Genomic DNA, 25,124 nt, shown 5'->3' on the forward strand with positions numbered 1-25,124 from the left:
AATCCAAACGGCTCCACAATGATAAACAAAGGCCTTCTGAGGGTAATCTGTGCTGTTTTGTTGTAGAAATATCCATATTTAAAACTTTATTAACGGAAACAACTAGCTTCCGGTAATGCCGCCATCTTAGTCGCATCCGCATTCAAGATGAGAGCTTACGCAGCTTATGCTGCTCTGTGCCCCCGCCCTCTGTATTTGTCATACGTCAATAAGAAAAGTGCGTACACTACGCTAACACTCTCTCCTGAATACAGAGAAGCCAAAGATTACGGCACTACCGGAAGCTAGTTGTTTTCGTTTATAAAGTTTTAAATGTGGATATTTCTACAACACCACCGGATTACCCTCAGAAGGCCTTTGTTTATCATCCTGGAGCCGTTTGGATTACTTTGGGGAAGGATATATGCAAATTTTTTGGACTTGAAGGACGTGGACTCCGTAACTTTACTGTTTAGCAGCTGAAAGATATAAGACATTTTCTAAAATAACTGAAAATGTGCTTGTCTGAAAAATGATGGACATATGCATCTCGTACGGCTTCAGAGTGAGTAAATCATGGGTTTAATATCATTTTTGGCCGAACTATCCCTTTAAGGGGTGGTTTCAGGGAAAGGGCTTATCCTAGTTCCAGACTAATATATGTTTGAGCCCCCTTAATTTAAAAACACCTTGTACTGACATATCTTAACGCAATCCCCCGGCATCGACAAGTATTTCCGGCTTCCTGCAATACCGCTATTATCCACCAAGCTCTTCCGCAACTTATAAAACCTGGAAGTATCGCCCTAGGGCAAACAGCTCAATGTCCGTGTATGTTTTTAAGAATCGCTCTGCATCTGATCTCTTTTATTTGATATATTGTATGTTTATATATTTTAAGAAGAACATTTTCTGGAACGAATTAAACTTTTGTAAAAATCATGAAAAATGCTGCCGCTGGCTGGCAACTAAAAAAAAAAACACTGTCGAGGAAAGGGTTAAGACATACTGTATCAGTGCAATTGTTTATCTCAAAATGCACACCAGTATTGTTTTTTGTAAGGTTTGTTTGTAAAAACTACTTAAATGTCCTAATATAAGGCCTATGCTGGATTAATCTAAACCCTGTCCATAAAACCACCTCTATAAGTCTATCTCTGCAGATGCTTTAATGCAGTATAAAATAACTGATATAAAGTAAGTCACACATGATTATAAATGATTTATTTCTAGTTTCTTCTAAATAAGTGTGTTTTGCGTTAGAGATTCTAAAATGTGTTCTAAATAAAAGAAAACAGTATGCGTGTGTAATTCAAAGGGGAAACTAGCAATTTTTAAAGGTGAGTGTAAGTGGAAAGTATGCTCCTCTTCTCTGGGGAGCTCACGAACACATGGAGTTGGGTTTTGTTCCCGCTGACGTGTCTTTCAGTATTTCAGAAACGTATTTACCTGCAGTACAAATAATGAACAGATTCAGGACTGATTCATTTGCAGAAATTCCTAAATGAATAAGCCATAGTGGGATATTTTAGTCAATAAAAAAATATAAATAAAATTCCCAAAGCCAACAGTATATTGCTGTGCTATCTTTTAAACTCTACACCATGCACAAATATCATCAGCATTAATCTCTGTGTGATAGAAGGACAGCGTTAGGGACACTTAGGGCTGTTAAGGGAGCAATCCTGTGGTTCTCATATGATTTAAAAATACCCAAAAGCTATAGCATGATTCATCTACCTCTCTACCTTTCCTTTGGCTGTGATCTAAGCTACAAAGCAGGTTTACTGTAATTATTTTACTGTCTAGGCCTACCATACGTCACTAAAGAAAATGGTTAGGGTCCAAGAGAAATGTGGTTAAGTAAAATTAACAACCAGGGCCACTGTGCTGTTTTGTCAGATCGCAGGATCTCTAATTGAAAAATTATGGTTAATAAAGTATCACCGCAATAGTTTAGCAAAATGCTAATGTCAAACTTAATACAGATTAATTGCAAGTGGAGTCTCCTTTTCCAAATTATTCACTTATCCGACTTCTTTAATGTTAATGCTGCCTAAAAAGGCAGCAGACAGTGAACAGTGGAACATGCCTAATATATACTGTAAGGCTCTTTACATTAATGCATTTGGCAGATTCTTTTATCCAAAGTGACTTACAGTAAAGCTAAAAGTTTTATCAACATGTGTGTTACTGGGAATCAAACCCACAACCTTTTGCGCTGCCAAAGCAATGCTATACTGGTTTAGCAAAGAGAACACTATAAACATTCTCAACCTTTAATAAATATTAAAAATTTTATGTGAACATTGCACTTTAAAGAATATTCATCGGAAACAGTTTTCCGGGACTCCAGGGAGTAACCAAAAATATCTGTCACTGTTGATGTTAACTGCCTACTACTGCACTTGAGTACTGTGCAAGTCTGTCATCAGAGTTGTGGTGATAAACGATCTCTTTTTCTGCTAATTTCACTTTCTTTTTCTCTATCCGCTCATAAAATTTCCCTGAACTGACCTGCTTCTCTGGTGGAGACCAGATGGCTGTGAGACCCCAGACTCTGGCACTATGATGGGGTTATGGGGGAAGTGCTCCCTCAGGTCTAGGAAAGGAGCAGAGCCTCTGAGAGGCCTCGTACCCTGAGGCACAGGTGTGAGGGGCCCCGGTCCCAGGGCCTGACTCCACTCACATCACAGAGGGACCATTAAACGGACAGGGTGTGTGAGTGTACGTGTGCAGGAGAAGATGGGAAATGAACGTTTTTAATAACAGGGCATGTTTAATAACTACGATTAAAAGCTGAATTGAAATGTTAGTAGACAAACTGAAAAACTGAATTGTGAACATGAATTATGAAGTTACTCTGCTTTAAAAAAAATGTATTGTGAAATGTAGTTACATATATCCGAAGCTCCTAAAGGGATAGTTAATAAAAAAATTATATTTTTTCAACATTTATTCATTCTTATTTCATTGCAAACCTGCATTAAACACAGTATTTTAAAGGTAATTGGTAACCGAACAACACGTGCACTCTTTGACTTCCAATGTGTAGACACAAAACCACTGAGACATCCATATTTTATTTTTTGTTCCACAGAAGATAAAGTCATATACATGTTTTAAATGAAATGAGGGTGAATAAATAATGACAGAAGTTTTTTTATTTGATGAAATTGTATAATTAATAATTTAAAGAAGGTGTACTATGAAAATCGGACTTTTTCCATGTTTAAGTGCTATATTTGGGTCCAACCCAGTAACTTAGTTCTGGTAAACCATTCCCTGCAAGCATGTGAAAAAGGCTCCCTGTGATGTCAGAAAGGGATAATCTGCACTATCCAACCACAGCACTGCCATTTAGTGCAGAGATCAGCTCATTTGCATTTTAAAGGATACACCTAAAAACGACAATTTTAACATGTTATGATAAATGATCTATATGGTATTTTGAGCTTAAACTTCACATATGTACTCTGGGGACACCAAAGATTTATTTGACATCTTAAAAAAGTCTTGTGAAATTTTATTTAATTTAAAATAATTTAAAATCTTATTTTTGCTGTATATGAGGAGTTCAGATGCAAAAGCCTCTAAATGCCAACTTTATCAAAATGAGATCATGATATTAACCGAATGAGAAAATTGTGTTTATGTCTAAAGTGTATAGCCTAATTCTGTATGGTGGATTAGTTGAAGTGTGTTTGAAAGGTTAAGGCCCTGTTTACACGTACATGGTTATTTTGAAAAACTGAGACATTTTTCTTCATTTGCACCCTTTGTTTACACGCAAATGGAGAACTCGATTCTTTCTAAAAACTCTGGCCAGAGTGGAGATTTAAAAAATCTTTGGATGCACGGTTGCATGTAAACTGAGACAAACGGAACTTCAGGCAACCAACGTCACAGTATGCACCAGAGCTTGCACCTACGTCAAAAGTGCGACCTTGTTCAAAAGAGGAACAGGAAGTAAATCGTTGCTGTTTTCAGGATTCTGATTGGCTTACGTGGGCTTGAGCTTCGTGTTACACCATAAATACACAAATACGTGTCAATGAACACTTTTGTGAAAACTGACATGTGTGCACAAAGTTATTTTTGAAACCGAAGAGGTTACATATACTATTAGGTACAACTGTTCAATTGCTTGTTAACAGAAATTGCTAATCAGCCAATCACATTGCAGCAACTCAATGCATTTCCATCTAGGCATGTAGATGTGGTGAAGGTGACTAGCTGTTCAAACTGAGCATCAGAATTGGGGATTTAAGTGTGAAAAGTGAAAGCAACTGCGTGATGCTATCATGTCAATATATGGACCAAAATTTCTGAGGATTGCTTCCAACACCTTGCTGAATCTATGCCATAAAGAATTAATGCCAGTTTGAAGCCAAAATAGGTCTAACCTGGTACTAGCAAGGTGGCCTATCAAATAAAGTGAGTGTATAGAGTACCTGTACAGTAGCAAGCCAGTTTTGTTTAGTCTGTCATGAACTGTAATCTGCCAGGGTGCATCACAATCTTGTTTTTTAACAGAAAGAGTAAAATCAGATTACACTGTAAACGTGCAAACAGCACTAGACCGAACAGAGAGCGTGCTGAGAGGAAAGGTGTAAACCCAGATTTACACTCTGGCATGTATCCAACTTTTCCATGTGTTTTTATGCAGCTGGCTAAAAGTCATGGAGATGGAATCTCAGGGCTCTAGTATTCCTATCAGCAAACTCCCAGGTGCTCAAAACGGCCAACATGAGATGAACAGCCTTATCTCACCGTGATATACAACATCGCCCATGAGAATATGTGCTGCTGCTTAGACAAATGTGTGTTTAGATGTTTGTGTGCTCTATTTGAGTATGCACAAAACCAGATGACCCATGTTATCTCACACGATCTGAGATTCATACAGCATCATATGAGCTTCAATGGAAGCAGTTGAAAGGGCACTGACTACACTTGCTTACATTTTATCATTAAATATTTCTTCTTTATTTTCCCTTATGACTTTTCTTCGTCTCAGACTTTTTGAATCCCACATCTTTATTTGTTTCCAAGTTTTCAACACGGTCCAAGACTTCTGGACCTCGGTCCGCTGAACACGTGTGCACGTTCTCCAAAGGAACATTGGAAGGAAAAGATCTCCTCAGCGTGTTCCTTCTTCTGGTCGTGAGAAACTAGGTCAGCTGAAAGCCAGGTTACCGACGCGCTGAGAGAGACTACAACAGCAGCTTTTTCCCACAGCCACGGCAACCTTTCCAAACAAACAAACACATTCTAAAACAAAAACAGGCAGATGAAGTAAATTGAAAGATAAAGTGCAAAGGAACGGAAGAGCAGGAGTGTTTTGAAACCGAGCTAAACAACAAACAGACTTCGTCTCAAGTTTCTATTTCAATCTCTCCCTCTCTCTCACTAGATGAAAGTTTGCCACTTGATGTCCCAATCGACATGGCTGTTTATTTACAGTATGACAATGTGGTCTCAAACCTATAACTAAGGCGCAAGAACTGTTGTGAAGTAAACAAAATCAAAGTCAGGTCAAACTAGGACATCGCAACTAAATTTCCATTGTAATACCGACTCTATTTCAGCCACGTTTTATACTGCTTACTTAATTGCAGGAGTTAATTTAGGATGCATGAAAAGCCTGTAGGGAGGCACACCGGCTTAGTTTGGGATAATTATGGCATCCTGTTACTCAAAGGTGTACTGGGACTCACTGAGAGTCTATAAAAGCATAACTGCAGCATGAATCATCCGAGTGTGGAAACCGGAGAATAAAACGCAGTCGTGGAGGTACGGCACATACTAAAGTGTCTAAAAAGGGTATAACTGCGTTTACTCTAACTCTACCGGATCTGTACTGTCAGTCTGCTAGTGCTCATGTTACCGCACGTTATAATACACGTAAACCACATCCTCCGAACCACAATACCACTCCACAAATACAATGACAAAGCTGCTGCCATGGCACATTTACACCAAGTCCAAATTTTTGGCACATAAAAACAAAGCAAACGAAAACACAAAACAGATTTTTATGACAAAACATTAGCCTGTAGTTAGCCTGTGTGCATTTTAGGACCCATTGTCTTTAATTCCCTCAGCCCATACACAGCGGGGGAAATAAGTATTTGACACATCAGCATTTTTATCAGTAAGGGGATTTCTAAGTGGGCTTTTGACACAAATTTTCACCAGATTAAGCCATCAAGCCAAATATTGAATTCATACAAAGAAATCAGAACATTTAAGTATACAAGTTGAGTCATAATAAATAAAGTGAAATGACACAGGGAATAAGTATTGAAAACACTATTTAATACTTTGTAGAAAAGCCTTTATTGGTGATTACAGCTTCTAGACGCCTCTTGGAGAGACCAGTCGTCTGCATTGCAATGGAGTGATTCTGGCCCATTCTTCCACACAAATGGTCTTTAAAACTTAAAGGTTCCTTGGGCCTCTTTTATTCTTGATTTTCTTTCTTTGAAACCACTTCATTGTCTCCTTAGCCTTGTGTTTGGGATCATTGTCTTGCTGAAATGTCCACCCTCTTTTCATTTTCAGCTTTCTGGTAGATTGCAGCAAATTTTATCCAGAAAGTCCTGGTACATTTGTGCATTCAATAATATGAAGTCTGCCAGTACCCCTTGCTGAAAAGCAGCCCCAAACCATGATGCCAAACCAAGATCTTGAGAGAATTCTTACTTTTACCCATCATGAAGTCTTTCCTGTGTGCCTCCTGGGTAATGAGGGGCCTTTAAAGGCTATTAATTTTGACTAAAGCAGCTGATATCAATTAGTACTGATGGGGGGGCAGGGTTTCTCTCTCAATCCTGACAGATTTCAGGTGATCTCCTGACTTTCTATGCCATTTTGCACCTGTTCTCTTCATGTGTTCAATACTTATTCCCTGTGTCATTTGACTTTATTTATTATGACTCAACTTGTATACTTAATGTTCTGATTTCTTTGTATGAATTCAATATTTGGCTTGATGGCTACATCGGGTGGACATTTTGTGTCAAAAGCCCACTTAGAAATCCCCTTACTGATAAAAATGCTGATGTGTCAAATACTTATTTTCCCCGCTGTGCATAACATAACAGATCCTTCAGTCCAGTTATTTTCCACATTTTAAACTCTTTCATGTTATTTCAGTGTTACTATTAAACATAAAACCCTTATACAACATTTTGAAATAGTACGGTTTGTAAGGTATAAACAGTAAAATGATTGCTCAACCACTATCAATACCAATGCCACAGCACTCAAGTGCTCTACGATTGTCTGCCAAAAGGGCTGCGTGACGTCAACTGGAGGAGCTCATTGCACGGTGTTACCTAAATATGTTTTGTTTAACGGGAAAAAAATTATATATGTGGGGTAACATTTTTTTTTTTAAAGTTTGGGTGGAGGTGTTAAAATCAGGACTTGATCTTCTCACTATGTGTCTCAGTGGTGTGTGTGTGTTAATCAAATCAAACCTAAACGACTTATGCAGGCAAAACAGCGTGACCAGCAAAACATTTGACTTAAATTTACATTGAGCACATATACAATAAAATTTCATAATGACAACATTATTTGCATACGTGCTTTTCAATGTAGGATTTAAAAAAGTATATATATCCCATTGACTGGGAGTAGTGTTAGAACGGTGAAGCTTTTTATAAGAAAGATAATGAACATGTCTAAGGAATATGACAGATTTTCACCCCAGAGCACAAAAAGCCATTGAATGGCACAATTTATGTTGCCTTAACTGTGGGCACTTTTGACTTGAAAATAAAATGCTCCTTTAGAAATGTCCACTCTAAAATTTTTAAAATTATTTTTAACCCAGCACCGTGTCAAAAAAGGACAATGCCAATCTGTTGGGTTGTAATTGAACATTTGTTGGGTTATTTTAACCCATTGTTGGGTCAAATATAATAATTTTTTGGGTTAAAGCGATAGTCTCACTCTCATGTTGTTACAAACCTGTATACATTTTTTTTTTCTGATGAACAAAGGAAGATATATAAAGAAGAAATATTGAAGATATTTGTTTGTAACCAAACCGATCATTAGCCCTATTCACTTCCATAGTAGGAAAAAATAATACTATGGAAGTAAATGGAGCTCATGAATAGTTTGGTTATAAATAGGGATGGGACGGTATAAAAATTTCATATCATGATTATAGTGACCAAAGTTATCACGGTTATCAATATTATCATGGTTTTGTTAAAATGAGATGGAAATGTTCAAAAATAACTGATACACACACTGAAAACATTTGAACAAGTTTTATTTTTGAAAATCACAATTTAATATTTAATGTCCCTGAAATTATTTCTGTGGTAAAAAAATAAATAAATCTGTCTAATAAGTTTACCGTGAATGAATACAATACATTATCCCTTAAATGCCATCTTGTGCAAAAAACTATGTTGCATGTGCACCCCTGCGTCAAACTGATGCTGACTGAACAAGATTTACTGCGAGTTTTCCAAATCACGGTAATCAAACACGGTTGTAATGATAATTAAATTTTAAACAATATTACTAACCATCAGGACATTTTATCGTGGTTAATCGTAAAACCGGTAATCGCCCCATTACTAGTTACAAACATTTCTCACAATATCTTCCTTGATGTTTATCAGAACAAAGAAATGTATACAGGTTTGTAACAACATGAGAGTGAGAAAATGATGACAGAATTTTTTTTTTTTTGTGAACTATCCCTTTAAATTAACCCAACATCTGGGTTTGTCCCTTTTTTTGACTCAACGTTGTTTTGAGAATAACCCAACGTTTCTTTGAGTGCAAAATCACAGATTGGAAAAGTATAATACTAACTAAAACTAATGAACAATAATTAATTATAATAGTTATAAGATTTATTTTACAATCACAGACATCTCAAAGTTTCTGTTGCTGAAATAGCACCTTTCTTCTCTCAAAATTGTACCTGTGCTCCTTTTCCACCACGCCTGGTTAGTGGTTAGTGACTAGCCATGCTTCCGTCCTCCAGTACACGCTGCTTTAAATATGGTTACGGTCAGTGCATGCAAATCCGACTTCATAAACAATAACAATCAATCATGGGTTGTCACAAGCTGTCAGCACCAACCATAGCAATTTCACCTCATTTACTTTCTCTTTAAATAAATGCACTCTGCAGTGATGGCAGATCCTCATATTTTCATCCTCAAAGAACGCAAGGACCTGGAGAACAGTGACAAATATTTGAGATCCCCAAATCAAGGTGCTGAAATCTTAATTATAATAGACATACTGTAAGACATCTAAAGAGCAGGAGGATTCATTCCGTTCTCATTTTTGTCTAGAATACACCACTTGGATCTTTTGTGGTTTGCATCGCTTTTTAAACTTTCGCATCAACACGAGACACTCCATCAATCATGATATCGATTGTGGACAAACTAGGCATCTGGCTGATGACCGGCATGCTGGCCATCCTGACCATCTTTTTCAACATGTACCTCATGCTGGTGATCCTGAGAAGCTACCAGAAGAAACAAAAGCTAAACCCGTGCGACTTAATCATTGTAGCCATCAATGTAGCGAGCATCGGCTTACAGGTTTTTACCTACTTATGGCAGTCCCTAGACCAGATCGACATCTATTGCTCAGTGAACTTTACGACTGCCGTAATGCTGTCGCTTGTCTATAGCACAAAGTTCATCGTATTCTGGTGCACCGCATTTCTGACCTTCTACTACGGCACTAAACTGGTGATGAGGCCTGTGGACTGCTACAAGCGCATGCAGGAGACCATCATCAAACACGTCCGCCTTGTCCTGGTGGTGATCTACATGAGCGGTTTCAGCCACGGCATGCCATTCCTGGCACTTTTGCACAATTACAACGTCACCTCCACCGTGAACGACTGCGGGTCCATCATGCCCAGTGACATCAACGGACTGGCCTACGTCTTCTACTACATCTTCATCTCTGACATCGTGCCAAGCATCGTGATGATCAAATCCAGTATTTCTATCATGTTCCATCTTTACCACCATCTTCAGGACATGAAAGCAAGCACCAACGGCGCTCGCGGGCCCAAGCTGGGCACTCAGATGCGGGTGATTAAGATGACCCTAACCCTGGTGGTAGTGTTTTGTATTTTCGTGGTCATTGACCTGATTGTGGAGTCCACTGTGGCACTGAAAAGGCAAAACACCATCACGGTGACCGTTCTCGTCGCCAGCATGTATACCACGGTCAGCGCGGCCGTGTTGGTTTACGGGAAGAAAAGCCACTGGAAGGATCTCATAAGCACCTATAACCTCTTTTTAGACGAGTACCCATGCCTAACCGGTTTGAAGGTCGCTGAGGTCAAAACAGAACCTCAGGAGAACAGCAATAACTGACCTTGAGTCCAGCCAGGCTATATATGCACACGTTACTGTACAAACAAAATATGTGTGGATGACACTATGGCAGAACATATGTGCATGTAGATAGAGAATCAATGCAGGTAATATCTTAAATTATTTAATACTTCATAAACACTGTAAAAAATTAAAAGTTGGTTCAACATTTTAAAAAAACCGACCCTAAAGTAAAAATTTTCAATTGATTTTCAATCGTAAATTTCATTTTTTAAGTTGATACAACTTTTCACTTTTTACAATGTAGTTATGTCGTGAGTGTTTTTCACCCCCAGTATCAAATGTTTTATTTTGAAATTTATTATAAATGATATGTTATATCCTATGATTTAAGTTTGGTTTTGTGTTTATAAAAGAAAAAGTGATCTTTACTGACAAGACTAAAACATTTACTAAATGCTTTCTATTTGTCTGAGATGATCAATGATTAGCATTAAATGTTCATAATATAAAGCATGTTATTCTGCTTTTCTAGTCACTGTATGTTTATGTTCAAGTTATACTTTATTTTATTCATGTGCTTTACTTAAAATAAATCTTAAGATTGATTGTAAACAAACTCTTTATGGGTTTATGCTGTACATACTGATAATATCTTTATTTGTGCAACTTTCAATAAATCGTATCTGGCAAAGATTCACCACATGGTTCATTAGACATAGTTGCAATAATAAATGAAGACATCATTCTAGCCTAGTCTGAATGAGATTTGGGCAGTAAAAAAATACGAAATCGTTTATTAAATTCTTCTGTAAATTCTATAGATCCTTTATACAAACTGTCAGAGAAAAAAAGTTGCTGTCAAAACACAATTTGCATCTAAAGTCCACATTAGTACATCAGATGTACATGCTGGCACCAAATGTACATATCTATACCTACATTTTTTTTAGAGGTGCCCTTTTTTGGTAACACTTTACTTTGAAAGGGTGTTCATAAGACTGATATGACACCTTCATAATCATGATATAACACGTGTCATGAACATAAAGGAGATTTCATGCATGTTTATAAAAACATGTCTTTAATTGTCGTTTGTTCAATTATGTCATTTTAAATGCAAAGATGACATTGTTTGAGATGTCTTTGTTATGACAACTTGACATGAACCAATACATAATAACTTGTCATGACAACTTAACATTAGCAAGACAACATAACTGACCACTTTTTACTTTTTACATCATTAAAATGTCATTAAGTGTTAAAACTTAGTCATATAGTTTTATAACAGCGTCATTAATATTTTTCTTGACCTCATCTACAGTGGTACAAATATAATTTGTAATTTAAAATGTCATTAAGTGTTGATACTATGTCAAATAGTTTTTAGTATTCTTCAGTTCATATTGTTTTATTTTTCGGAATGTGTATAAGAAATAAAATCAATTACCCAATAATAATAATAAAAATTTATACAATTATATTTTATTGCATTTGGAGACAGATTCAACTAAAATTAAAATGAAAACAGTACAATAATGGGTGAAGTCATGCAGCGTTGGGTCCATATCACTGAAAAACATTATTTAAATTTGTACGCAAGATTGCAAAAAGTGCTATTTATAAATAAATGTGCTAACATTACAACTAACCATACCAAAAAAGCTAACATTACAACTGACACACAACATTTGATGCGCAATGCTAATAACAGAAGATCAAACTCTGAAAAACACAACTCTTTAAACATACAGCAAAAACTAAATGGATACAAGTGTGATTCAACCATACACCATAATTCTTTTACCAGTTGGCCTTTCTAATGTTATCCCACAAAATGCATTTCCATATCGGGCTAGCAGAAATATTATACTAAAGGGAGTAATGTGTAGTTTTGCTTTTGTGCTTCAGTAGTTCTACAGAAAGCTGATGTCATTGTGGACAGACCGTATATCGTACAGACTGTCAGTAAGTCAACACACAGATTTAGTGTTAAGGTGCCTGTCCTTTGTCCTTTCTGACCCTGTAAACCATGTGTATACTACTATATACAAAATATACATTAACAATATAAAAGTCAATAATAAAATACACTAAAATAAAATTAATATTATTAACATTTTAAAGATGTGATTAGATGAAAAAAGCTTTATTAGTTACTTTACTGGGTCTACATTTACAGTTTGGATATGCATTTAGCAAACACTTTTATCCGAAGCAACCAACAGTGCATTACAAGGTATATACTTTTATCATCATGTGTGTTCAAACCTTTTGTGCTACTAACGCAAAGCACACAAAGTTATACCCATTGAGTTTTTTACTAGTATACTACGATTATAGTACTGCAATTTTGCTATCCTTGCAACCATAGTGTGTTGATACCCAGATTTGTGCACCACCTGTATGTTGAAAAGCAACCCTGATGTGTTCAAGCTAATACAAACAAGTACATGTCACATCCTGTATGTACTACACCAGTACAAATCCCCAGGCGTAGCTAAAAAAATAAAACAACCTTAGAAATCCACCATCATGCATTCTGCTCATTGACCCCAATAATTTGCCACTGAGGGGTTGCTCTAGTGTTAGCGCTGGCTAATTTATTTCCCCCATGCATACAAGGTCAAGGGTCAGGCATGTTATTAGGATGCTAAAAGCTTTCTCTGCCTGGGGATGAGGTTGTGGGCGTGTGGGGAGTTTGGTGGGGGACTGGAGACCCTCCTTGAGAGGTCACCCATATTTCACAGCCCACTGAGAGAGGGCATGGCTCACATGTCCAGTAATAACCTCTGGCAGGATGTTGCAGGTCGTAAAATAAATTTCAACATCCAAAGTGCAACTCCTCTGTCTAAAAAAGACGCTTTTACGCTTTATTGCCAATAAATACGGCTGGCTGGAAAGGCATGGTGCCCAAGTTTAAAATGTATTGTGTTGTAGCGATTTTACTCCTGGTCATGTTGCTTTGGATCCTCTGATGTATACTGTAGGTGTTAAGTGCAATAATAGGACTTTTATTTGAATAGGCTTTTATTTTGTGTAGCATATCTCAAGATTGTTTTTTACTTTTTGTATTTACTTTACCATCCTAGGTTAGTATACAATGTGCCTTATAGTGGTTCAACCATTAAAAGCATTGACTGTATTACAGTAGCAGTGTTTTTTATTAAGTGTTTGTGTCAACGCTATGATAGGATTTATCAATCAGAATGATTTCATTATGATGGAGGTGTACATGTAAGCATAGCTAATGTCATGATGGTGTGGTGTAATGGTGCCGTACCTCTGAGAATGTAGTTCTGGTAGTTTTGATCAGCTTCAGCTCCCACTTTAATGAGACAGGTGAGTCCCTCAGCCATCACAAACTCATGAACCAGATCTTTATCATCCTGCAAGAGAAACACAGACAATCGACCGCTGTAAAACTACATCAACATGCATGAAAAACCGAGAAGAAACACAACTGCTCGGTTTCAAATCTAGTGAGCTGCCTACAGAGGCAGTAATACTGTATAAGCCATCATATGCATGCTTTTGTCTCAATATCTGTACACTTTTCAATGTAAAGTGTTCCTATAGATAGAGCAATTTATAGAGTTTGCTATAGATATCTTATCAACCAATCACATGGCAGTTGCTTCAATGCATTAGGGATGTGGTCCTGGTCAAGACGATCTCCTGAACTCCAAACTGAATATCAGAATGGGAAAGAAAGGTGATTTAAGCAATTTTGAGCGTGGCATGGTTGTTGGTGCCAGACGGCCGGTCTGAGTATTTCACAATCTGCTCAGTTACTGGGATTTTCATGCACAACCATTTGTAGGGTTTACAAAGAATGGTGTGAAAAGGGAAAAACATCCAGTATGCGGCAGTCCTGTGGGCGAAAATGCCTTGTTGATGTTAGAGGTCAGAGGAGAATGGGCCAACTGATTCAAGCTGATAGAAAAGCAACTTTGACTTAAATAGCCACTCGTTACAACCGAGGTATGCAGCAAAGCATTTGTGAAGCCACAACACGCAAAACCTTGAGGCGGATGAGCTACAACAGCAGAAGACCCCACCAGGTACCACTCATCTTCACTACAAATAAGAAAAATATGCTACAATTTGCACAAGCTCACCAAAATTGGACAGTTGAAGACTTAAAAAATGCCTGGTCTGATGAGTCAGAATTTGGCGTAAACAGAATGAGAACATGGATCCATCATGCCTTGTTACCACTGTGCAGGCTGGTGGTGGTGGTGTAATGGTGTGGGGGATGTTTTCTTAGCACACTTCAGGCCCCTTAGTGCCAACTGGGCATCGCTTAAATGCCACAGCCTACCTGAGCATTGTTTCTGACCATGTCCATCTCTTTATGACCACCATGTTCCCATCCTCTGATGGCTACTTCCAGTAGGATAATGAACCATGTCACAAAGCTTGATTCATTTCAAATTGGTTTCTTGAACATGACAATGAGTTCACTGTACTAAAATGGCACCCACAGTCACCCGATCTCAACCCAATAGAGCATCTTTGGGATGTGGTGGAATGGGAGCTTCATGCCCTGGATGTGCATCCCACAAATCTCCATCAACTGCAAGATGCTATCCTATCAATATGGGCCAACATTTCTAAAGAATGCTTTCAGCACCTTGTTGAATCAATGCCATGTAGAATTAAGGCAGTTCTGAAGGCGAAAGGGGGTCAAACACAGTATTAGTATGGTGTTCCTAATAATCCTTTAGGTGAGTGTAATTGCATACAGTGCACACACATATTATATTATGCATTATATTATATTATATTATATTATATTATGCAAAAACAAACTTTTTTTGTATGCGATTAATCATGATTAATCTTTTGACAGCCCTAATTTTTGAAAAGTAGAGATTTTAGATTTTGTAAAGTAGGTCTTACATAAATAAATAAACCTATTCCTTATTTATTGCATACATAAATAAATAATTGAATCAGAATAAAAAATTGCCACTTATTCATTATTTAAGACCTACAGTACACTGAAAAGGTGGCATCTGTGAGGGTTTGGTTTCAAAGAGCATTGTTTTGTGTGTCCCTACAGTGTTAATCTTTAATAGTGATACTTCAGATGTTCCTCACTAAACACTTACTCATATGGTTGTGTCCACTTCACTCCAGACCCCTGGAAACCCTTGTGTTTGGCTCTTTTAGTAAATCTGGGTTGCTAAGTGCTGATCACCCGCTTCCCTGCAGTCAAGAGGTCATTAAACACACTGTATAGGAAGTGTGAGAAACAGCATGTGTCCCTCCTTGATTTATGGCACACACTTGCATACAAGCCCACGCTCTGCATTACAGCGTGCGTGCATCCGTCCCTCATCCCGTCACATGCCGAACCGGACCAGGCTTCAGCAGCCACTTATGTCTAATATTTCCCCTGCTTTGAGATTCTTGTCGACACACCCTATTGGCTGATCTGTAAATGATTAGGGTGTTGGGTTTGTAAAGATTTATATTGGCACACGCAATCTATAATGACACAGTATGCCATGTCAGGATACAGTAAATGCACTTTACTGCATGCAAAATATACAGTTAAAAACACATGACACCGTAATGCAATTCTGTCCGCAATTCAACGATCAATTGCATGACAGCCCATACATAATTCTCTCAAGTGATTTATCTATCTTACATGAAAATGAAGGGAGATTAGGAGGATTATGAGATGGATTTCGAATAACTGGATACAAAAAATGGGAATTCTGTCCAGGGCCTGACTCTGGATGTGTGGGTGAGGTCAGATTTGCCTACATAGGGGAAAATGGCTTAATAAAGATATCAAATATATGCTTATGTTTTAATGTGTAAATTTGATCATATATAAAAATCAAAAAATGAAGAATTCTGTGCAAAGTGTACATACGGTATGTTGTTTGTGTTTATGAATGCATATGCTTTGACAGGTTTAAATTATACATTTGTTAACGGGTGTGAAAGTGACAGATGCTTTTGCCATCAAAAATGCTGAAAATTTGGTGAAAAGACATTTAATCTCTCTCCCGTCAGACATGGTTCCTCTAGAGGAAAAACAGTAGCTTCCAGCACAGCTTGAAAATCAATCAATGATGGAGCCTCCAGCTTCGGTATCTGGTTATTTTGTGCAGAGTTAGAGAAACTCCAGCGCACTCATACAGCTAAAACATGCATGTAAACACACACAATCACACACACACGCGCCAGTGATGAGAAAGACATTAGCAGGTGCTGTGTGTCCATGTGTAGCAGCTTACCTGAAAGATTTGCTTGAGAGAGAACAGCGCTCTTCGTAGGTCACGACCGGTCGAGTTGTACAGCTTTTCTGCAGGAGAAAAGAAAGGAAGCGGATTTAAGTGAAATATAGTTTGATCATCTCCATGTGCAGCCTTGAAGGTTCAACTATTAGCTGTAACATCTGCGGCTGATTTTAGCATGAGACCTATTTTGGACTTGTTTGGGGAACCTTTGCCATATAATTGATTAAGACGACCTCAGACAGGAGACTTTAGGTTTTCAATAACTGGTAAGGGGTGGATTCAGCATCAAGCATTCCATTGTATACAAACATACACTGTAAAAAGTTAAAGTTGGATCTACTTAGAAAAATTGGTTCAATTGGTAACACTTAAATCAACTTAAATTTTCCCACTTTAAAGGGGACATTTCACAAGACTTTTTTAAGATGTCAAATAATTATTTGGTGTCCCCAGAGTAGTACGTGTGTGAAGTTTTAGCTCAAAATACCATATAGATAATTTATTATAACATGTTAAAATTGCCACTTTGTAGGTGTGTCATTTTAAATGCAAATGAGCTGATATCTCCACTAAATGGCAGTGCTGTGGTGGGATAGTGCAGATTAAGGGGCGGTATTATCCCCTTCTGACATCACAAGGGGAGCCAAATTTCAATGACCTACTTTTTCATGTTTGTGGAGAATGGTTTACCAAAACTAAGTTACTGGGTTGATCTTTTTCACATTTTCTAGGTTGATAGAAGCACTGGGGACCCAATTATAGCACTTAAACATGGAAAAAGTCAGATTTTCATGATATGTCCCCTTTAAGTACAAATTTGAAGAAACTTGAGAAACACCTACATTTTAAAATGAGAAAATTTAAGTTAAAAAACAAACAAACATTTTTTAGGTATATACGAAGTATTATTTTTTTATTATAAGTTAATCCAACTGTCAGTTTTACAGTGTAGTTTCAATGTCACTTAGGTACAAACAAAGGTCACATAACCACAAATGTGTATAGGTGCTGAAAGCTGAGTTCACTGTGGATTTTAGGGGGCTTATATGGAAGACAGGAGGTTAAGCCCCATAAATAGGGTCTGGCAATGCATTAAGCTGTTACTGCTGCCCTGGTAAAGAGTTTTGTGACTTGCTTGCTGAAAAAAGTGTAGTACCTCAGCTTGCCAGTATGTGGCAGGCTTGAGTAGAGTTGTGTACAGCCTTCCTGGGTGCATAAGTGCTGTATAGCTAAAGATAAACCAGCCTGCAGCCTCTGACTCAGCATCTATATGAAATAATGAGCATGCAGAACTCCTGACAGTTGCTCTCTCTCTCTCTCTCTCTCTCTCTCTCTCTCTCTCTCTCTCTCTCTCTCTCTCTCTCTCTCTCTCTCTCTCTCTCTCTCAATGTCCTTGAGGATTATCTCTTAATCAATGACTGTGCAGCAACTGTATTTTGCAACCACAGGCCTAACCTCACAATATGCTGTGCTCTCTATCTCTCCCTTTCTCTCTCTCACATACTTTCAATATCTCTCTCTCTCTCTCTCTCTCTCTCTCTCTCTCTCTCTCTCTCTCTCTGAATGTGTCCCAAAGAGAACTCTCATTAACATTCCAACCTCAATATTGGCAGCCTGAGAGCCCAATTTAATCTCGCCTAACGCTGACTGTGTGTTTGCGCATGTCTGCTTGTGTGCAATGTGATTTTCCATGCATGCAGCATTATAATAATATATTAAACTTGAAAAAGCTTAAATAAAAAATTGTGCAATGTAACATTTTGGAATCATAAATCGGTCACTGCAGCAAGCTTTTGTAATTAAATCCAACCTGGGTTTATTTACAATTTTTTTCTCATTTCTATGTTCAGTGATGAAATGAAATGATGCGCAGACCTGACCCATAAGAACATTAACCATGGTTTTATCACAAATAAAACTACAGTATAGTCAAACCTATGGTTTTACAACATAGAACAGGTTAAAACATGGCTTCCACAAATTAACCATTGGTTTGCTACAAAATCTAACCATGTTTTTTTGTAGTCAAACCATAGTTTTAAAAATAGTAATCAATGCAGCAAAGATTATACTACACTTTTACTATAATAAGACAATGGCTATTGTAAGAGGGAGTGAAGAATAAAAACAGAGAGGAACAAGCAGACAAATATAGCGGCATAAATCTTCCTTAACATAGTTGGCACGCATTACACAAATACACCATAAAACAGTCCACACAGAAGCGCCATATCACATTCATTCTTTTTATGAATAATCTCAAGTATTTCCTCTAAAGCCTTGTGTTTATGTGGCATTACAGCGAGGAATGTTTTCCGGTTATGCTTAATGATCGACCGGCACATATCTTCAGGGCTTTTTTTGGTTTACGGTATCGATGGAGCTTTGTGTTGGCTTTGACAGGACCACACCACTCTGATTTACCTCAGGCATATGTTTCTGTTGAGAAGAACCGAACCCAGTCATCTTAATTTACTTTACATGCACTGTAAAAAAATTCCGTAGAAATTGCAGCTGGGTTGCCGGTAATTTACCGTAGATTTACATTTATGTTATTTACTGGCAAGAGTTTGTTCAAAGTTAAATGAACATTAAACATTTACAAGTCTTTGTCTTTACAGAGTAAAACTAAAAAAACAGCATCAAGCAAAACATTCTGGGAAACAAAATCTGAAGCAAAAAACAGAAAAAGGTTGATGATGATTTCTGGTTCCCAGAATGCTTTGCATGAGGCTGTAATTGTATAGTTTTATTCTGTTAAGATAAAGACTTGTTAATATTTAAAAATGTATTTAACTTTGAACAAACTCTTGCCAGTAAATAACATAAATGTAAATCTACGGTAAATTACCGGCAACCCAGCTGCAATAACATTTTAATTTCTACGAAATTTTTTTACAGTGTGTAAGGACGTTACTCTGGCTTTATGCAAGTGTAAATCAAAGACAACAGAGAGAGAGAGGACATCTGGCACACCTGGACATCTCAAACCCAAATATGAAAAAAACTAAGATAGGGTAAACACAGTCTGTCACAGACATTCCAGCATAACAGAATAAAGCATCTATAAATAACCTGAAACTAAAAACAGGCTAATGTACATTAAGGATTTTTAACGGATATTCTTTATGATTGGTTAACTTCTGAATACGAGTATATACCAGTGGCACATTCAAGTTCAAATCGGTGCGCAACCGTTTCTGAGTTGAAGGACATGTTTGCTGGAAACGGTGTGCACCGTGTGCAACAGAGTTTGAGATACGTTTTCTCTTGTTTGGTGGGTGTGTCAAAACTGTAGTCCAATCAGCAGCAACATGTAAATAAACCACATAGTACTAAAGAAACAGCTCGCACAATGGGTCCAAGTTGGAATGTTCTCTATCATTCTGGACGGCAAGTGAAGTGACTGTAACATCAAGCATATTTTACAGTAATAAACACATATTTACACTGTAAAACGTTTCCGTAGAAACTACAGTATTACTGGGTATTATTGGCAACTAGCTGCCAGTAACTTACTGTAGATTTGACATTTATATTATTTACTGGCAACAGTTTGTTCGAAGTTAAATGAACATGAAACATTTTCAGTCTTTATCTTCTTCAGTAAGTTACTGGCAACCAGCTGCATAATTACAGCTAATTTTTTACAGTGTATAATGATTTCATTAAGCTCCGAAAACATTTTAAAGAGAACACAAAGAATGACCTTCTCAGCTACCGTGGTTGCAACTCTTGTGTCATCACAACAGTTTATTCAACACATCACTGTCTTTGTTTAAAAAACGTTGTGCAAAGTTTTGTCGGGGCTTCTGACTGGCCAACATTGCTTTACGGTTAGGGATATATCACCATCTGATGGTTTGGCGTGCTCTTGGCGTCAGCGATTCATACCTGTTTTTTGCGTGTTCGTGTGGACGCAGAAACTCTTTTAATGGAGGAAAAACTTTGTTCATAAAATACCTGTGTCAGTGTGGACTAGGCCTAAAATTAAATTAACCCAGACAATGTTCATATTTGACCCATTTGGGTGGAAACCGAGAGGCAACCTTCGATCTCTCTGATGAAGCCAATACGGAAGTGACTTAAACTGCAATTCATTGACTGGCCGCTAGAGACAGGCTCCAAAAGGGAGTCAATTCTCATAGACCCCTATGTTAAAATGCCCAACTTTACAGCAGGAAATGAAATGTAAATATGTTTTCAATATGAAATGGGTTTAGGTGTTTGTTCATTTTAACTTCTAACCCAACACCTTTTTCAACTGTAAACATTCAAGCTACAGTAAATGACTGGAGGATGTTGCTGAGAAACTCCCTAAACCCAAAAAGCATATGGTGGTAATTTGCTCTCTCTTTCTCTCTCTCTCTTTTGAAATAAAACCAACTTTTATAAAATAACCCTCACAATCAACACAAATAACAATAAAAGCCCAATCTGTTCTATTAACCTTGGACTCCAAGGCACCTCCATCTCCTGCTGTCAGGAGCCTTTAAAACAGCACAGTAAAAGGTTTCTACCTTCCTTTTCTCCCTCCCTGCAACATTCCTCTGGTCCTGCTGGAGAAGAAAAGTTCAGATGTAAAGGAACTACAATAAGACTCAAGGACTTCCATGTGCTGCCCATGTTCTTTTACTGAAAATTTTTTTTCATTTACTCCAAAGTCAGGTTTTCTCAGAAGCCACTGAGTCTGCAGTCAGCATCAGGATTTTTAGGTTCTTAAAAAACAAATGGTTAATTAAAGAACAAAAAATGGTTCTTCTATAGCATCGGTGTAAAGAACCTCAATGCACTTTCATTTTTAAGAGTGAATTCAGCATCACCACTAACTATGGGTGTGGAAAACGTTGCTTCACACGGCTACAACACACATAAAAAACATACAAAAATTCTCATTTTCTCTCACATTACCAAGAATTCCAAACCTTTCCGTGCACCACAAAACTGCACCCTACCCTCAACTCTATCCTCTGTCCTGCCTGGAGCTTATAAATGGGCAGGGCAGCAGAGTAACTCTCTGATCGATGAAGGGTGATGAAGAGGAGGGTTAGCGTGGGATCATTTCTATATAACAGTGCAACTTCAGCTTCAGTGATCCAAAATCAGACAAGCAGTGACTCAGCTAATCTCTAGTTCCTCTCTGCGGTTGCTGGACGAGTCTTCTGAACGCATTTTTTTGTGGTAAAGATTACAAAGATCACAGTGACAAACACACTCGACGTCTCCATACTCATAAAACCACATCACGGCATAGATCCTGTTGCATCATGCAACGGATCTGTCTTTTCCCAGACTGAAATATTATTTACGGTAATTGCACGACAGCGGGAATGTGTGTATGTGAGATCTTCGTGGTAACATTGCTACTGTTCTCTATACTGTACGTGACCTTTTTAATACAGCCCTGCATGCACATTCTCCCCAATAAACCTGTCAGAGAGTTATTCCAGCCCATCACAATGTCTGTAGAATAACACACACATAGACACACACACACACACACACACACACACACACAGCGCCGGGTGTGTGAGGAGCTCTTTTAATGAGAAATATTTCTGCTGTTATTAGTTACATACCAGCTGGCATGAATAAGCGCCCGCAATACTGTCCTTACTGTCTCATCCTGTTTAGGATGAAAAATAATAATATTAGACATAGAGAAAGACAAAGAGGCCAGTCAGAAAGAGTGAGAGAGAGAAAACACAGAGAAATAAAAAGATGAGGCATACTTAGTGAAAGGCACAGCTATATTATTACCACTTTGGGTGTGCATTATTTTCGAATAAGTCAACGGGCCGTCGTCAATAATTCCTTACTTACTTCATGTGACCTCATTAAGTTTAATGAAAATCTTAAAATGTACTTTCTCTTGTGGTGATCCTTCTCAGATGATGTCAGATTGACGACATGGACAGAGCACCCGTTAACCCCTTTCAACTTTTGGTCTGCTGTGAGTTTCATTTCTAAAAACAAAAGCCACGGCCACTATTTTCCTAGTTTTATTCAGAAATACGTCAACTGAGATGCACTACCAAATGAAGCACAATAACACATGCATTGAGACTCTGCGGTCATAGCTTAATGGTTAGAGTCGGGATTGTAACCCGAAAGTTGCCGGTTCGAGTCTCACGGCTGGCAGGGTTGCAACTGAGGAGCCCTCGAGCAAGGCACTTTAACCCCAATTGCTTGCCGGGCGCTGCAGGGATAGCTGCCCACTGCTCCGTGTGAGTATGTTCACTACTTACTGGGATGGGTTAAATGCATTTCGAGTATGCGTTCAATATTTGACAAACATGGCTAAAATCAATCGTGACTTCCCGTTCATGGGACATTTAATTGGGAAATTCTGGAACATTCCTTTAAAGACACACTGTCATAAAGCACTGTGTTGAACAGTGAGGGTTGCTTTTGTCTGTACAGAAGCTGATTAACAAGGCCCTCAAAAACACACAGCAGGGACCCAGGGACTAATCCTTTCTGCTGTCTATGAGTTTGTTTCTGTCTTTATGTGTGGGACAAGGATAGAGAGAGAGAGAAAAAGAGTAAGAGTAAGATTTTGGTTACATTCCAGCACCAACTAATTTACTTATCAGCACTAACAGCACGTTTGGCATTGTTCGGCATCAGTTCACATACTAAAGATATTTTTGAAATATTTGCAATGAATATTTACTTGTAAGACTGCTCTTTAATTCTGATAAAATAAATTTAACGATAAGATAAAAGGTTTTCTGCATTGATCAAAGCAGCTCTATATTCCAGTGCAGATGGTGACGCTAATGCAGGCTATTTTTAGCTATTATACCTGACAGTAAACACTTAAAATGTACCTATCAATCCTTTGTTCAATGTCTTTATAGCCTTCTTTTTGCAGTTTACGGTGGGTGGCATTGAGGTGCATTGTTACCTATAGTACCTGCAATTTTTGTTTCAGCCAAATAGACAAGTGTTGTGACACCTGATGCCCTCTCAGTGGTTTTTATGAAGGGTAGAAGGATTGAAAACATGATTCGGTTTTTATGACTTAAAGGAATATTCAATTTTCTTAAAAGAAAAATCCAGATAATTTACTCACCACCATGTCATCCAAAATGTTGATGTCTTTCTTTGTTCAGTCGAGAAGAAATTATGTTTTTTGAGGAAAACATTGCAGGATTTTTCACATTTTAATGGACTTTAATAGACACCAACAATTAACCCTTAACTCAACACGTAACATTTTTCAAAGGACTATAAACGATCCCAAAACGAGGCATAAGGGTCTTATCTAGCAAAACGATGCTACAAATATAACAAATATACACTTTTAAAGCCCAACTTCTCGTCTAGATCCGGTCCAGCGCGACCTAACGTAAATGCGTAGTGACGTAGGGAGGTCACGTGTTACATATATAAAACGCACATTTGCGGACCATTGTAAACAATAAACTGACACAAAGACATTAATTAGTATCAGTTGACATACAACAACGTCGGAACGGTCCTCTTTCAACACATTTGTAAACACTGGGGCAGAGTTTCGCGTTCGTCCTCTGTGACCTCTTGACGTCATGACGTATTGCGTATGACGTGATATGGACAAGAAGTTGTGCTTTAAAAGTGTATATTTGTTATTTTTATTGTCAAAAATGACAAGATAAGACCCTTATGCCTCGTTTGGGATCGTTTATAGTCCTTTGAAACGCCGTTGTTACGTGTTGATTTATGTGTTAATTGTTGGTGTCTATTAAAGTCCATTAAAATGAGAAAAATCCTGCAATGTTTTCCTCAAAAAACATAATTTCTTCTCGACTGAACAAAGAAAGACATCAACATTTTGGATGACATGGTGGTGAGTAAATTATCTGGATTTTTCTTTTAAGAAAATGAACTATTCCTTTAAGGATTTTACACTCTGAAAACAGGGTCATGTCTCCTCTCAGGCATGAACACCTTTGCGTGACGATGATAATAATTAAATCAGCTATAAAAGTGCGAGCAGTGCAATTTTGATTCCTCACTCTGTTGCTGTAGGGGCTCTCGGGAAACGCATGGGAAAAACCGAAATATAAAATTAAATGTGCACGCAAAAGGACGTCTTTAGCAATGTCTCTAGATTCACACATTAACACACGTTAGAAAATAGATTTTAAGATTAGAAACACATTTTCTTAGCCAACATTTTTTTCATAAGAATTTTGTTTATCTTGTTGTAAACATAATCCTGAATAAATTAGACGCACATACTGTACCTAAAAATGAAGGAAACTTTGCTGATGGCCTAGGCCTATGAATAATAGTATTCAAGATAAATTAAATAAACAAAACATATACAAATATTTTATGCTAAATGTTTTTTTAAATATTCTACTGCATAAATGTTTGATCAATTCAAATGAATAAAGTGTATTTTTATATTTTTTATTAATTATCAATTTTGGCAGCGTCTAATTAATTTTTAATAAAAAACAGGCTTTTACTAAAGTAAAAAAAAACATTAATCAAGCCAAAAAAGCAGTACTGTACCTGTACTATATCTTCTTTAATGTGT

At 37.6% G+C, this 25,124-nt stretch overlaps 2 protein-coding genes across 4 annotated transcripts in view; one reads left to right on the forward strand and one right to left on the reverse strand.

The window, feature by feature from the left end:
• fhod3b (formin homology 2 domain containing 3b) overlaps positions 1-25,124 on the reverse strand; it is a 168,849-nt gene that overhangs the window by 60,936 nt on the left and 82,789 nt on the right. For all 3 annotated transcript variants that reach the window (XM_065246000.2, XM_065245999.2, XM_065245998.2), the window contains exons 4-5: positions 16,589-16,656; positions 13,612-13,717 (exon numbers count right to left, since the gene is read on the reverse strand). In XM_065246000.2, the coding sequence (XP_065102072.2) occupies positions 13,612-13,717; positions 16,589-16,656 (174 nt within the window). The remainder of the gene's footprint in view (positions 1-13,611; positions 13,718-16,588; positions 16,657-25,124) is intronic.
• On the forward strand, positions 9,393-10,364 carry LOC135743391 (taste receptor type 2 member 38-like). The gene has a single exon (XM_065261073.1). It carries the CDS (start codon positions 9,393-9,395, stop codon positions 10,362-10,364), a length of 972 nt encoding a protein of 323 aa, XP_065117145.1.

This window comes from Paramisgurnus dabryanus, chromosome 13, assembly GCF_030506205.2.
Source record: "Paramisgurnus dabryanus chromosome 13, PD_genome_1.1, whole genome shotgun sequence".
Taxonomy (NCBI): domain Eukaryota; kingdom Metazoa; phylum Chordata; class Actinopteri; order Cypriniformes; family Cobitidae; genus Paramisgurnus; species Paramisgurnus dabryanus.

Coding starts and splice junctions, on each gene's coding strand:
- LOC135743391 (XM_065261073.1), top strand. CDS start 9,393: ATGATATCGATTGTGGACAAACTAGGCATCTGGCTGATGACCGGCATG.